Raw genomic sequence first — 15861 nt, 5'->3', positions numbered from 1 at the left:
ATATGTCTATACAAAAAAGAAAATGTAAACAAAAATTGAAAACCAGAAATCTAGCTGTATATCTGCTGAATAATAACTTTCTCGTGTGTTGAAAATATTCTCTGAATTAAAAAAGAAAGAAAAAAATTGTAAAGAAACAACATGTGTGATATATCCTATAGAAAATTATAAGAACAACTTTCACTTATAGATCAAGAAATTGCTGCAAATATTGTAATCAGACTTATTTGTATTTTATTATATTTTTTTTCTTTTAATATTAATCATTAGTTGGAAGTGCTACATCCAAAAAGTCGAATTTTATTTTGAATATAACATTACTAAGAATGTTTTCTTTGTAAATTATAATAAAAAATTGCAAGATGGAAGAGTCTGCAAAATCTGAGGATACTGAACTTGCCAATGCAATTCCTGCATGTCCTCAAGTAAATCAAACTTATTCAGATACAAAATTCTTGGTAGATAATAAAAATACACAGATTCGTATTGTTCGAGGTAATAAAAAGCTCAAAATCGATAATAGTGATGCTAACAATATTGAGAAAAAGGGTACGTATATTAATGTTAGAAATAATAACAAAAATGTCAATTTATCTATATAATATTAAAGTTACCGAATGATAAATTCTCTTTTTATTTTTCATAGATGTTAAAGATGAGGAAGCAACAGAAGCTAAAGTAAAATCTCTTAAACGTTCATGTGAATTGTGGTCTATGGAGGATAAAAATACTTTTTTTAAAGCACTCAATGAATATGGTAAAGACTTTGATGCCCTCCAAAGCTACTTTTTAAATCAAGGCAAAAAGCGTGGTCTCTCAGATACCATGATAAAGAATAAGGAGCAAATTCGACATTTTTATTATAGAACATGGCTAAAAATATCAAAGCATCTTAAGTTCTCAGAAGGTTGTTAAAATATTTATAATATATTTAATTAATCATGATATTATGATTTTATATATAATGTATATTATTTTACCCATAGATGTTAAGAAGACTTCCCAAGAATTATATGGACTGATAAATTATGGTGAATTAAGAAGAAAATTACCTCGTATTCATGAGAAAATTCATTTAAGACTAAATGAATTGATATATTGGGGATCCACTCAAGTCAGACTTAGAGGAAAAACTATGAGAATTAAAACACCTATATGCAGAGCACTTAGAAAATTAAACCAGTTAGAAGGTATATTAGAAATTTTTTATATATTTGAAAAATAATTAATATATATAACCAGTAATAAACATTGTCAAAAATATAAAACTTAAACTTCTATTTTTTTTTATACAATATGTTAAATTCTTATAAATTCAAATAATTTCATTGCTGCATACGTTTAGATAAAATAAAATACATTCATGTAAAAAATTTATTAATTGTATAGTAATTATATGTGAAAAGTACCAGTGAATTTTTCTAATCAAATAATAGATTAATGATTAATATAATTAATATTGAATTAAAGAAAAGCTTATTTTTTATTTCAGATTGGCAAGAAGAGATTAAATTACCATCTAGAATAACGATAGAGCTGCGACCGCGTAATAATATGGCTTGGTGGCAAGTACAGGCAGCATCAATGAATCCAAGAGTACGCACACTGCTTCCGATACAAAGACGCCTTTCAAGTTTATTGATATTTTTGCAACAACGATGGCGACTCGCGAAATATACTACAGTATCCTTACATCATTATCAGCTATAATATACTTTTAATTTATGTATATAATTATTATTTATTTTCAAATATGCATCTTGTATTTTATATTAATGTATTCATAAAAAGTATATAGATATCCTTAAATATATTACTTATTAGTGTTCTACTGTAGAAAATCTCGTTGCCAATGATGTAAAAGATATTCGTTTATTACGAATTGCTCCAATGGAAGGATGTAAAATTGCCCTACCAATGGTCAATCTTGGAGAATATCTTACTAGTAATAGTGTTAGTTTGAATTCGTATGAAAAACGTCTTTGTCTCAAGAGCTCGAGAGTAGATTTGTTAGGATCTGTGCAGTATTTAAAAGGAGTAGGGAAAAAGGGAATTAAACGATATAAATCGGATAAAAAACTCTTAAACCGCACTGATGAAAATTGCACACTGCCAGATAACAGTAGTGATATGGACCTATTAGAAACAGGAAGCAATATATCTGAAAAACCAGCGATTATAAATAATACAGAAAAACCATCAGCAGAATATCATTCAGAATCTAACAAATTTCCTGGTAGAGAAACTATTGAAAGAATCAGAAAAGGTTGGAATGTTGAAGAAGCAAATACAATCACTGTGGGTGATCTCTTTTTAATGGTGTGCAACATTTTACATTTATCATTATATATAGAAAATTTTATTTTATAAAAATATATTAGATTTAATTTTATTAACTATCAAAATAATAAAATTGCATGTACATTTATATATTATTCTTAGAAATATCTCCTCTAATTTTCTAAATTTAATAGTTTGGTCGTGAATCAAAAGTTACTCTGGAGTATTGGTGGGATTGGCCTAATGAACAATACGCAACTGATTCATCGAGCATTATGCGTGACGAGAGTTTATGTTCCGTTTTACAAAAGTTATTGTCACTGGCAAAACACAATTATGGTACAAACAAAGTAAGATATAACAAATATTTTATTAATCTTATAATATACAAATTATATAAAGAGTTTCAGGAAATATAATTAAAAATAAATTTATCAATTTTTAATAATTAAGAAATACTTTTTAGGTATACGATAACACAACAGGAAGTAATGAAACAGTCATCTCATCTCGAGTACCATCTATTAAGGAATCTACATTTAGAAGACCTCTTATCCCACAAACGTATAATAAAATTGGCACAGCTGACGCATTTAAAACACAACTTGATGTAAGTTATTATATTAAATGCAATAGTGTAATTTTGTATAAAAATTATGTGCACGTGCGCGTACGAATTTCTTTATATAAAACGTTTCTCATTAGAATTTTACATAGATTAAAAAAAAGGTAATTAATTGATGTTTTAAACATATATTCATATGTTACAGAAATTTAAAACACGTTTTTGTAAACGTGGTAGAACAGTGAGACAAAAGAGTCTCGTTATACAAAGAGTGCTACCCATTGTATCTCAAGCGCCAAATATGCCGTCAGAAAGTTTAACAACCGATGCAAGTAAAATTGATGGATCTTCTTTATGTCAAACTCAAACCGATAAAATAGAAGACGTAAACGCGAGCGAAACTCAGGACAAAAGTTTTTTGGATGCTCTAGAAACAAGCGCAGATGCGAAAAATTCCAATTCAATTATCACTAGTGCTACTCAAATTCTTAAGGAGGGTGAACATCAGTGGTTAAATAGTGAGGTAATCGCGTGATAAATCGAACAATATATAATCAATAATACAATAATTTCATACGAATAATTAATATTGAAACGATTGAATTGCAGGTTGCAGATTTTTCATTGAGCAGCTTTTTAGGACAACTTGAATCGCCTATGAAAGGCTCGCAGAGAAGTCAAGCCGGTGAACAGATCATGGAAGACACTCGTCCTTCCTCTGATGTAAATATAAATATGTGTATAAAATTATATCAAGTTAATTAATTAAATATTTTATCTTATTCTTCTATTATTATTCTTCAATTTACTGTCTTATGATAATATTTCAGGTTGTATCCCATATGCAATGCCTGATGGGAGAAAATAGCGTAGACTACATGGCAAAGTTTGCAAACCTGGCTTCACAAATAGCTTCTGATGAAAATAAGAAATAGATAATTTAAGAATATGTTCTACTAGAATAAATATTCCGTTCTTGTTTTTAGTATGACTCCAGTACTAAAGTAAGAGTGAGTATTTATTTATGTATTTAATTTTTGCATGAATATGGCATATAGTGTATTACTGATAGACGTGTACGATAACAATTTTAAAACCGAATTATACACTACGTAGTATATATATTAGTATGTTGTAAATATTTCTAAATATAAATTTTTTACAATAATATAAATACGTAAAACAATAGATAAATAATAATCTGATGACTGCTAACGTTCTGTTGCTGTCATATAACGTCAGTTCCTTTTCCTAAGAAAAAATTGTTGATACAAAAGTGAGCTATTCTAGGTACCTATTATATATGCCATTTTATTTGTATTAATATCTCTTGATTTTTCGATTATAATTGTGTAAGAACAACTATGACTGATATAAAACAAAATGATAATGATTATACACATGATCAATGTAAATTTGAACATGCAAAAAATTAATTTTTAAACTAAATTTAATAAAAAAAACTAAATTTTATGCAATTCGGTAGTAACGATTGTGTATATCTTGTTTTATTATTGTATTTTATATAAAAACTTTCGTACACTTCTCTTACATTTGTTATTCAACGAGCATTGATAATAAGCAAAACATCTCGCCACAAGGATGTCCGCGTTCTTAGAAACGAAGCCTCCGGCCTTTCCCCTGGCAAGTTACGAAATATACATCAAAATGATTCATAATACTTACGTTTCGCGTGACCACCAGCATCTACTTAGAATTCGTATCAACTACAGGTATAATTATCTATCATAGACATAAATGGTTTCCCTTTTTCTCCTCTTTTTCTCTAAAATAATTTTTCTTCAAACTGATTAATTATTTAATTAAATTGTTTGATATTTTTGACTTAATCATTAATTCATTTGATAACTATGTCAATTAGATTAAATAAGAAAGCTTTTTCCATTACACACACACATATATATATCTTTTTAACTATTACTTGATTTGCAATAAATAGCAGATTTAAAGTGATTTATAGGATAAATAGCTCTTAACATTGCAAGAAAGGTATAAAATTATTATAGAATGACTGTTATCTCATAATGTTATAATTGCAAGAAATAAGTGTAAAAACTGCTATGATTTTATTGTATGTTTTTACATTACATATATTTGTTTAAGGAGATGAATAATTTGTATAAATTACGAAGTATGCGCGTGTTTTATTACAGAAATCATAAATCAATAGTGTGAAGAAAAAAAAACAACATACGGCGAAGGAAGATTGCGGCTATACCGACGTATACATATCCACGGTGTGCATCACGATATATACTATAAATAAACTCAAACATAGGCGTCCTACTACGAAACAAATTATCGTACGTATCATTCTACTTTTTCAAATTATAAAAGTCGTGATGATAAAAAAGTTTGACGACATATGACGAAGATATTGAAAATTGAAAAAGTCATCAATGAGTTACCGCGGTTGACAGAGTGCACGTGTGCGTTTATCAATGAAATTATACCAACTCCAGACGTTTCGATATGTATTCTCGAATTTGGAGTTCTCTTCAATAAAGAAAAAAAATGCAATATGAATTAAAAAATTAAACTATAAAAATACAAAACATGAACTAGAGAAGATTTCAAATCCGGAGATTATAATTTAATTCATTATTTAATTAATAAACGCACACGTAATCTGTCGACTTGACGAATAGTTATTCATTCATTGATCTTTCTGCCTTTCAAGTTTCTCAGATTTTTTTATCTTGTAAATTTGTGCAAAAATATTTACTTTAATTTTAAGATATTAAAATTTTTCATTCAGTCAATTAAATCGCCAGATAAATGTTCATCGACAAAAAATCACTCAAATTTATTCATCAATTTTTCGCTTAGTTTAAAGTAATTTTTACTTTTTTTTTACTTCGAAAAAAAAAAAAAAAACATTAGCAAGAAACAAAATAATGAAATTACAAATAATTAATATAAGTTATTGAAAAATCAATAAACGTTGTTGAATTTTTTTTCAGCAGTGAATTAACGTGATGGTTTATTTTAAAATAAAGATCGACGCCAATGAAACGTATAAGCAATTGTTGCGTCAGCTATCGCGGTTCGACGCGCGAACGGTGGTGATTGGCCGCGGCTGCTGAGCGGGAAATCCCCGTTGAAACCTGCTCCGCACCACGGACGTCTCGCTGCATTCTCGTATTTATCTTTTCCACTGAGTAAAGACCTCGCAGACTTAGTAGTTCGAGAGACGTTCGACGATAAACATTTCGATGTTGCTCCTATAAAACGCCGTGCAGCGTCTCGCGAATTTCTTGTAATTTTCCCGGTTGAAAATTTTAATAAAATGAATTATTACGCGATGGTATTTTGGTGAAAATTACATTTAACATAGGCGATAATTGCATTTGATATTTTTGTATAATTATCATTGCCACACACATAAGTGACGTGTGCGCTGCGTTTTTTTTTTTTTTTTTCTTTTGTAGAATACATTTAATACTGTTATATGCTAACATTATTGTGAGGTGGAAGTGTTGTTAATAGCATTAAATAAAAATGGATTCATTTAATAATTATGGCAGGAATGATCTCTCGGAGGTAAGTTTAATACAAATGAAAGATGTTAACATGCATGTACATGTGTTCGTTTATATATATATATATATATATATATATATATATATATATATGTGTGTGTGTGTGTAGATCACTCGGTCTGTCACAGTTTTTTTTCTCGGACTTTTTAAAGTTTCATATTTGCTTAAGTTAAATTTAAAACTCGATTTAAATTTGGACACTCGTGTATCATTCATTTATTTAATTCTTTAATAAACTAGAAAAGATAAAATATTTAACATAATAAAAATCAAATTAAATACAATTTTAACAAACAACTGTTTTGTTTATTGAGTTATTGTCGATTATTAGAGCTTCGAGTTCTTACGTGTTTTTTTTTATGTTTTGTACTTTATTCGTGTACGAATATTTCACAACATTATAAAGTTACAACATAATATATGTAATCATTATATATCTGTACTTTTACTTCGACTCATATATAAAAGTTGCAATTTTTAACTTTGAATTGCTTACAAACTATACAGATAAATTGAGTAAAATTTTAAATTTTGAATAAGTTAGATCACAAAAAATGTAGTATATTATTTTTATATGATTCATGACATCTTCATAAGGTGAAATATTCTTAAATTTATATTTAATAATTTTTGAATGCAAATTTGTCAAATATATCATGTGCAAAAACTTCTGAATTATTTTCTTCTGTTTCTCTTATTCGATATGAAATCCTTTTCCTAAAATTGTGTATTTTAATCTATTGCAGATGTATCCGTCGTTTATTAATTTAAATGAAGATGAAAACACTCATTTACTCTTGGACATGGATTCTTTGGTTCCTAAGCGTAGTAATTTCCTAACAAATCGCGGTTGTGAACCAGCTAAGAAGAAATGTTTCCTCGGTAATTTTTTATTTTAATTAATATAGAAAAAATTAATCTTAAGATTTATTCGTTTCGCGCTTTCCTAACTTTGTCACAAGGTCCGATAAAATTTCGACACAAAATCGTGTTATTGTAAAAAAATAATAAATAATGCATTTTTTTATCGGGCGTCTCTTTCTTGATTCTTATTACGGGTCTGCAATTACCAATGCAATGATAGTTGTTGGAGGGGGTTTCCCGGGACTGCTTAACATTGACGTATTGCATCGATTTATGGAAAAACCAACTTTAGCATTTAATCATTCGATCACTAAAACAACATACGTCACACGAGATGCTCGACAGATTTAACTTTAAAAATATCTAAATGAATAGGTGACGAGGAATGCAAAGAGATCGATGGTACCAGATGGTCAGACAAACCTATCAAAAACTGGTGTCAAGAGGAAACAATAAATTGGCTTATGTCAGCCGCATCATATATAGGTCAACCGTACAGTTCTATTCAACATAATCTTGCTGTGCCAGGCAAGGAACTTGTGACATTTACCCGGCAAGATTTTATCAACTACGATCCAATATACGGGAACCGATTGTATGATCTTCTTTATTCACAACGTACATCGAATCTACGTACGTACGTGAATTCTAACGTGTTTATCCGTAAAATCTATCCCAAAGAACTCCGAGTTTAATTGATCGATAAATTCTTGGACGATCATATTTTAATAATTGTGCTTCATGACTGAAAACTGTAGTTTCTACCGAGATAATCCATAATCTAGTAGATACAATAACGCGAAAAATATCGAATGTCGTAAACTTAAAATATCAATTTGTTTAAATAGTGCCATCATTCGATACTATTCAACCACAATCAGAGGACGAGTACGCGCCAGTTATTTCAAACAACATATCTGGTATTATTAAGAAAATTTCTACAATTGTATCGATTTGTATTTTTACGATTTCCACTGTTTTTTTTATACTCTCGTTTTTTTCAGATGCAGAATCTGATAATAGCGTCGAAATCGCAACGAAAAGACTACCTGGCAGACCGAGGGTACTAAAGGCCAAAAAAAATCGTAAGTATTGTAAAATATTTTTCGATATAATCCAAACATGTATGAATTATATCGATTTAATTATGCTTATATAGCTGCCAGTCAAGGAAAATTATGGGAATTTATTAGAGATTTACTACGTAACAGAGAAACATGTCCTAGTTTAATCTGTTGGGAGGATTATTCTCAAGCAAAGTTTCGCTTTGTAAAAAGCGATGAAGTAGCAAAACGATGGGGTTCGCGGAAAGGAAATACAAAAATGACTTATGAAAAACTTAGTAGAGCTATGAGGTAATATAGATTAATCTTTTATATTTGTATGAATATATGCTAGAATATAATTTGTAACTATATTCGAGCGATTGTTCTTGCAGATACTATTACAAAAGCAAAATATTTTTACCAGTGCTTGGTCGAAGATTGGTATATCAATTTGGACCAAATGCAAAAGGTTGGCAAACAGATAATCCGAATTTCCGAAACTGAAACGACATTGTCAAAAAAAGAGCGAGTATGTAATATGACAAAATGTGCGAAGACAAAAAAGCCAAATATCTCGTACGTGATATTCTCGAAATATTGACGATATAATTGCACTTAACATTCTACTAATCAGAAGCCTATTAATAGGCCTCGTACTAGAATATGATACCAATCAATATGTTAATATGCTTTATATGCTTTTTAAATAGTGCCACAAATATTGTTATATTTTTTCTATATAGAAGCATAATAACATAGTAAGATAAATCTCACAACCAAAAGAAGGAATAAAGAAAAAATTCAGTTTTCCTTCCTTGCCTCAGTATCTCTTATCATATTCTTATATTTTTAATCTTATCAAAACTGTGGTCACACATGCTAATTGTGATTGCAATGAGCTTAAAAATGCAATTAAAGAATGTACAAGGGATAAGATACTATTTTTAAAAAGAAAAAAATTACTATTTAAGAACTAATAATTTCATAAATAAAATCACGAAAAAACGAATCTCTTTTATAAAAACGGAAAAGAAAAATTTCTTTGTTGTTATATATTGTAATATTTACTCGTACATATTTAATATTTATATATAAAAAAAAGAAGACACTTAATTCCTATTTTATTATTATATATTTTTCTTATGTAATAAATTTTCAGAAATAGAAATTTAACAAAAATAAGTTTAGAATTCTCATTTGTAATAATTTAAAACTTATACTAAGCATAATTTCTATATAAATAAAATTAAAATATTTTTCTAAAAAGAATACTTTTATTTTCGTCTTTTTTTCGTTGTCGATGAAAAATTTGACATTTTTCTCTTTCGAGGCTATAAAAAAAATAAACATTTATCAAACTATATCCTACTTTCAGTAAAAACATATATAATTAAATAATGGAGAAAAATATATAATTAAACATCACGATAAAATCACGCGCTTCAAGACTGATCTCGATATCGACGCAGTATGGAGAAAAATATATATGTTAACGTTTTAAAAAGATTTAATATAATTGAATTACCTTAGTTTGTAAATCCTGATCTTCTTTTCTAGTTTTATCATCCTTTTCAGATGAATTATTTGGATTAATATACTGGAAAACAAAATTTCTTGCGTTTATTGTATGAGAAGCAGAGTCACCTTGCTTTGCCAATGAAGCTATCTTCGCCAACGACTCTTCTCCTCGAGCTAAGAGTGAACGTTTTTTTATAACATTCTGGAAAATATATAACCATGTGTAAGAAAAACGTATAAACAAAATTTGTTATCATAAATAAAATATAACGTGTCATATTGTTGTAAATGTTAATTAACAACTATTAAACTTGTTAATTTATAAATAATAATCTTACATATATCGTCTGGGATTTCTTTCCAGTATTTGGTCCATTTAATAAATCTGTTATATTTCGCGGCATAATTGGTTCTATATTTTCAGATGAATCTATTTTGTTATCGGAAACGTATAGTTCTTGAGATTCGTCGCCCTTAATTTTTTTAAGTGCTTCCAGTCCAAATTTAAAAATCTGACTATTTAACTCATCTTCAATTTCATTATTTGAACATTTCTGCAAATATATAAAACATATTTATGTAAACATTCTTTATATGATTGTTTTATATATATATATATATATATGCGTGTATATATTTTATATACCATTCTTTCTTCAAGAAATTTGTCTCTTTCTTGCCTGAGTTTACTCCACTTAGTCTCTTCCTCATCTTCTGGCACATCTATCCAGCCATCATTCTCATCAGATGCTTGTGGCGTTTCAGTACTTCCTAATTTATCTGATACATAATAATGATTATATTAATATTATTATAAACATAATAATACATATTAAATATCAATTTTTTGAAATTTTGTAAAATATTTATATAAAACAAAGTTATTTCTAACAATCAGTGTGTTATATAGAAAAAATTGCAATAATTACTAATAAATAAGAGAAAATCAATTATATATTCTTATACCTATATTTCTCCACTTGAACTTGCGCTCGCGACCCATTCCATTGGTATGCAAATCTCCATCTTCAAATAATATCTCCTGCAGTAATCTAACTTCCCTTTTATCTTCATCTAACATCTGTCTCATATACGTTTTATGAATGGTCTCCAATTGTTTTTCCATTTCATGTTCATCTATATGTTCATCATCAGCTTCTTCATATTCTAATTTATCCAAGTCCTTTTCATCCTCATCAGCGGAATCCCAGTCACTTTCGCTCAATTCGGCTTCCTCTTCCAAAAAACCAGCCGCAACTTTTTTAATATCTTTTTCCGGTACAATTTCGTTCTCCTCTGAATCATAATCTACATATTGTTCTTCTGTTTCCTTGTCCATATCATCATTCTCTTCGTCAGATGATTGAGCACTTTCTTCCTCCTCCGAATCAGATAAATGTAATCTTTTCACTGAACGCTTTCTGGGTTTCAAAAACGTGTCCGTTTCATCCAATTGATCATCATCGTCTGAAGAAACAATCTTCAGTTTTAATTCCGAAGCCGTTTCACTAGCTTGTTTTATTTTTGTCTGCTTTACAGAATTATTGGAATCTTCATCTAATATCAGTTTTACATCCTGAGAGTTTTCATCTTCAATTTCGAGACTTTCTAGTTGTTTAATGTTGGAGTTTTCTGGACATATTCGTGATTTACTGTTAGTTATTTCTGAGAATATATCTAAATCGGTTTTTTGCGTAGATTCAAATTTACCTGAACACAATCGCATAAGATATTCATCATCAATGGGTTCCTTAATATCGTCAAATAGTTTTTTCTTTGAAATACTTTTATTTCTAATAACATTAGATGCATATTCAGAAGACTCGTCACTTTGTGTATTTTCCATAAAAATGGATTTCTTTGCATCAACCAGATATTCTTTCTTATCTATTGTATTTTTTTTACTGGAATTCAAAGGAGTATTTAATACACTTAATTGTGTTATAGGAGAAACAAAGTCGAGCATACTTTTCTTTGTTAGAGGTGTCTTATTTATTTGACTTCTAGTAACAACATCTGCATCTTGTTGATTAGCAGGCATATTGCTTTTCTCATTTATCAAACTATTATCTTCATATTGTGTTTCACATGTATTTATATTTATCGAGATGTTTTTTAATTGATTATCACTTTCTGGATAGGTCGAATTTGTAATGTTTAAATCATCTTGAGATTCTTCTATCAATTGCTTCGGTTTTTTATCTTTTTTATTCTTGACATCAACGTTTTTACAAACATTACTGTTATCATCATCTTTAGAATCAGATTCATTCTCTATATCTGTATCTAAACTTATCACTTCTTCTTTCTGATTGGTTTCTATCTCGCTTGCACTATCATTCACTTCCTCTTCTTCGTTCTGATCAGTCTCTATTTCACTAGCACTATCATCTATTTGTTCTTTTCTACATTTAAAATTTGATGATCGTTTGTTGTTACATTTTGCTTGAACTATATCATTTTTGCTATATGTCTCCTCCACATCTGTACTTGAATCTTCATTGTCTGTAACTTCAGCTTCGTCGTCTGCAAACAAGCACTTACTTCTCTTTTTATCCTTAATATAAACATCATTCTCTTCAGGTTCGCTTTCTCCACTATCACTCGATTCCAAATTATGAACTTTTTCCTGTCCATCTGAATCATAATCACTCTCTTCTTCCTCATCCCATTCTTCTTTTTCTTTTTCTTCTTTTTCTCGTAATTCTATTTCTTTGTGTTTCCATTCTTTATTACGTTTTATAGTCATATGTAACTTTAAATCTTCTTTTAAACGCATTAACTTGGCCCCAGGCTTATTCAATTCAGAATTATCAGTATTAGCAGGTAATTTATATGGAAGTACTTCCTCAATCGGAAGATCATTTGGAATATTTTGCATCACAGTTTCTTGAGATTTATCATTAACCTGTTTTTTTGGATTAATAACGTGTTTACAGAAAAATCTATCCAATAAAGTATTTATACCTTTTCCATATGATTTCACATTACTTGTCAAATCAATAATCATTCCTGGAGATCCTTTTAGTGTAACTGTAGCATTTGCTAATAATTTTTTTCTATCAATTAAAGTCTCATCTACAAATTTTGAAAATGGCAAACCAAATTCATTACTATCAGAGTCTTTACTTTCTTCTGTTAAAGAATTATTTTCAGTTTTTGATAAAGTATCATTGGTTAAAATAGATGATATGTCCGTTTTATCGTACTTATCCTTTTTTTCAACATTTTCATCTTGTATTATAATAGAATCATCAGAATTTATAGATGTAACAATATTATCTGTAACATCATTATCCCTTTGAAGAGTTTTCGACATTTCCTTATTACTTATATTACTAGGAATGTCTGATACTTTTATTGTTTCTGCAGACAAATTTTTATCTCTATTTATGTTAAGTGCTTCAGAATCATATACTTGTGATATTTCTGATATATGATTTTCTGTCATACTAATTTCTGACTTCTTCTCATTGTTAACACATTTTTCCTGTTCCAAGGAATTAATAATAGTTTCAATTATTTTTTCTGTCTTTTGTTCATTAGAATCTTTACTTATTTCACTTTCAAAACATGTGTCAAACAATTTTCTAGATACACCAAGTTTTTGAAGGTGTTGCTTGTATTCATTATCTATTTGTTGTGATAATGTATTTGATCCATCATTATGATTATTGCTATTTTTAGTTAAGAGAGATGACTCTCTATTTTGATCTTTTGTAGATGGATAATCTACTTTGTTAAAATCTTTTTCAGATACTACTTTTTCAGATATAGATGTATCAATATCTTGTATAATCTTTTCTTCATTATGTATAGATTGATTGCTTATATCAATTTTTTGAGACTCTTGTATACATGTATTTTCGACATCTATCAATAGCATCTTCTTACATGTAATGGAAGACTTTTTTAGATTTATGTCTGTAGCAGTAAAAGATATAGGTGATTGTATATCCTCTTCTGAATCTGAAGATTTATAAAAGAGTTCTGCTTCTCTTTCTTTCTCTGCAACGACTTGGCTGTTTAAAATTATATGCAAAAATGATTTATTTTGTATCTAAAATCTTATTTACATAAAATTTATGTAAATATATATATATATATATATATATATATATATGCATATGATATATTGTAAAATCACTTCATTTTCTATGTTTCTAATAGCAAATTCTATGATCAAATTAAAGTCAATTTTTCCTTAACCTTAAAAATGTTGAAAGTGATTTTTTTCTAAGTTTCCAATTTTTTTCTATGTTCATGTATCATTGTAACTAAATCTCAAATTAAAAGTCTATTAAGTTGTACTTAAAATTAACTAAAGAATACCATTTTGTTAATCTTTTAATTTCACAAAATTTAGTTTTTAAAAAGCTCTTCTTTTTCAATAGCTCACAACTTGATAATTATTAATATCTTGACATTTTTATTACAAAAAAAAATCTTCAAATCAGCAAGAATTTGCTATTAAAAGCATTAGTCTTAGAACATTCTTTGTTAAAACCTTGCCTTACTATTACAGATGACATTTTTAATTTTGCAGCTATTGAAGGTGCCTTTGGAAGAGATGGCAATACTTTCTTTCTATTCAAGAATTCTTGTAATGTACGCTGTTTTGGTCTATGATATGGCAGAGAAATTCCTGTTTCTCTCATTAAACGTTGAGTTTCACTATGTATTTGACGCATTGCCTCATCTTTGGAAGCTCTGATAGAGCCCTATTTTGGAGAGAATAACAAATTTTACATTAATTTAAAAGCTATTGTCACATATAAAATATTATAGCTCTTATTAGGACTTATTATATCAATTAGACTAAGAAATAAAAATGTTCAAACCTTTCTCTTTTTAATAGACTTTTCTTTTTTAGTACTTTTATTTTCTGATATATCATAGTTTTCAAATGCAACAGAATCTTGTACTTCTTCTTTCTCTTCTTCAGATTCAGAATCTATCAAAGATTGATAGCTATTAGTCTACAAAACAATAAAAACAATATAATTCTAAATAATTTATATACATGGCACTGCATTGAAATCATAATAAAATAGTAATAAAAGATATACATATACTTGTACTTACAGTAATATTTATAGTTTTATCAACAGTTTCAGAAAAATCATTAATCTTATTCTGTGTATCATCTTCAGATTCACTGTCTATTACTCTTCTTACGTTTTTATTCTTAAGATTTTTCTTATGTTTTGAAATTTTTAAATGTTCATTATTGGGACTAAAAGTTTTTTCCAATGTTTCATTTTCAGAATCACTATCTATAAGATCTAAAAATTTCTTTGATAATAATTGTTCAGTATTATTATTGCCACTATCTTCATTGCAGGACTTATCACTAACTCTTAATTCACTCTCTTTATCATCCTCTAGTTTGTTACGGTTAATTTCATTATCTACATAACTATTATTAATTGATACAGCATCGCAAGCAATATCTTGTAAGTTTCCTTCAACATTTTCCTCATCTTTCTTATCATATGCTTTTTCTTCGTCATTGCATCTTGGAATATCTTCAGAGATATTGACTTCACTGTTAGTGATGAAACGTTCCTTTTCGTTGAAATCTTTGTTGTTTAATAAAACTTCCATTATAGCAAGTAGTGAGTGTTATTATTGCCAAAAATCTGAATTTCTTTTTAATGAAAAGATTAAATGTAATTAAAAAATATTAAAAAATAGAAGAGATTATAAATGTAAAAAAAATAGTATCCATACATTCTATTAAGCACATAGGTATGTTGAATTTATGAAAGTGCTTTTGTCGTTTATATTATAACTAATATCACACGTGATTCATTGTTTTCTTCTTCTTCAGTTGAACCACAATATAATCCAGTAATATAAATTCCTGTCGACGTCTTTGATCGCTTTTACTGACCGTTTCTTTTTGCCACAATCTATATGTAATTCCACGTGTAATTGCCGCCAATTTCTACAGCCATTGCAGATGGCGCCATAGACCATAAACTATAAAATATATAGATGAAAGTATTAGGGCCAAAAATCA

General features: G+C 28.3%; 3 protein-coding genes across 6 annotated transcripts; 2 read left to right on the top strand and 1 right to left on the bottom strand.

The window, feature by feature from the left end:
• Positions 1 to 5: 5 nt before the first annotated feature.
• Positions 6 to 6260, top strand: Crm (cramped chromatin regulator). 3 transcript variants are annotated; one of them, XM_072892139.1, is made up of 13 exons: positions 6 to 549; positions 647 to 907; positions 987 to 1190; positions 1493 to 1683; positions 1825 to 2319; positions 2475 to 2630; positions 2747 to 2890; positions 3051 to 3368; positions 3455 to 3568; positions 3676 to 3855; positions 4447 to 4578; positions 5020 to 5169; positions 5833 to 6260. In XM_072892139.1, the coding sequence occupies exons 1-10, from the start codon at positions 363 to 365 to the stop codon at positions 3778 to 3780; spliced, it is 2175 nt and encodes a 724-aa protein (XP_072748240.1). In that variant the 5' UTR covers positions 6 to 362; the 3' UTR covers positions 3781 to 3855; positions 4447 to 4578; positions 5020 to 5169; positions 5833 to 6260. The 3 variants fall into 3 exon arrangements, with proteins under 3 accessions (XP_072748240.1, XP_072748241.1, XP_072748242.1); XM_072892140.1 differs by having other exon boundaries at positions 5830 to 6260; XM_072892141.1 differs by lacking the exons at positions 4447 to 4578; positions 5833 to 6260 and having other exon boundaries at positions 5020 to 5300.
• LOC140665709 (ETS-related transcription factor Elf-5) lies at positions 6040 to 10500 on the top strand. 2 transcript variants are annotated; one of them, XR_012046649.1, is made up of 8 exons: positions 6040 to 6409; positions 7155 to 7290; positions 7648 to 7905; positions 8121 to 8192; positions 8277 to 8357; positions 8432 to 8627; positions 8711 to 8894; positions 9894 to 10500. XR_012046649.1 is itself a non-coding variant. In XM_072892142.1 (7 exons), the coding sequence occupies exons 1-7, from the start codon at positions 6368 to 6370 to the stop codon at positions 8820 to 8822; spliced, it is 897 nt and encodes a 298-aa protein (XP_072748243.1). In that variant the 5' UTR covers positions 6040 to 6367; the 3' UTR covers positions 8823 to 9298. The 2 variants fall into 2 exon arrangements, 1 of the variants encoding a protein (XP_072748243.1); XM_072892142.1 differs by lacking the exon at positions 9894 to 10500 and having other exon boundaries at positions 8711 to 9298.
• LOC140665706 (uncharacterized) lies at positions 9459 to 15849 on the bottom strand. The gene is made up of 9 exons (XM_072892138.1): positions 15570 to 15849; positions 14922 to 15486; positions 14678 to 14815; positions 14344 to 14557; positions 10803 to 13853; positions 10483 to 10616; positions 10175 to 10390; positions 9844 to 10038; positions 9459 to 9649 (listed from the first exon to the last, which is right to left on the bottom strand). Exons 2-9 carry the CDS (start codon positions 15441 to 15443, stop codon positions 9593 to 9595), a joined length of 4527 nt encoding a protein of 1508 aa, XP_072748239.1. The 5' UTR covers positions 15444 to 15486; positions 15570 to 15849; the 3' UTR covers positions 9459 to 9592.
• Positions 15850 to 15861: the final 12 nt, after the last annotated feature.

Source organism: Anoplolepis gracilipes, chromosome 5, assembly GCF_047496725.1.
Source record: "Anoplolepis gracilipes chromosome 5, ASM4749672v1, whole genome shotgun sequence".
In the NCBI taxonomy this organism is placed as follows: Eukaryota; Metazoa; Arthropoda; class Insecta; order Hymenoptera; family Formicidae; genus Anoplolepis; species Anoplolepis gracilipes.
This window is presented reverse-complemented; position numbering and strand designations above follow the sequence as displayed.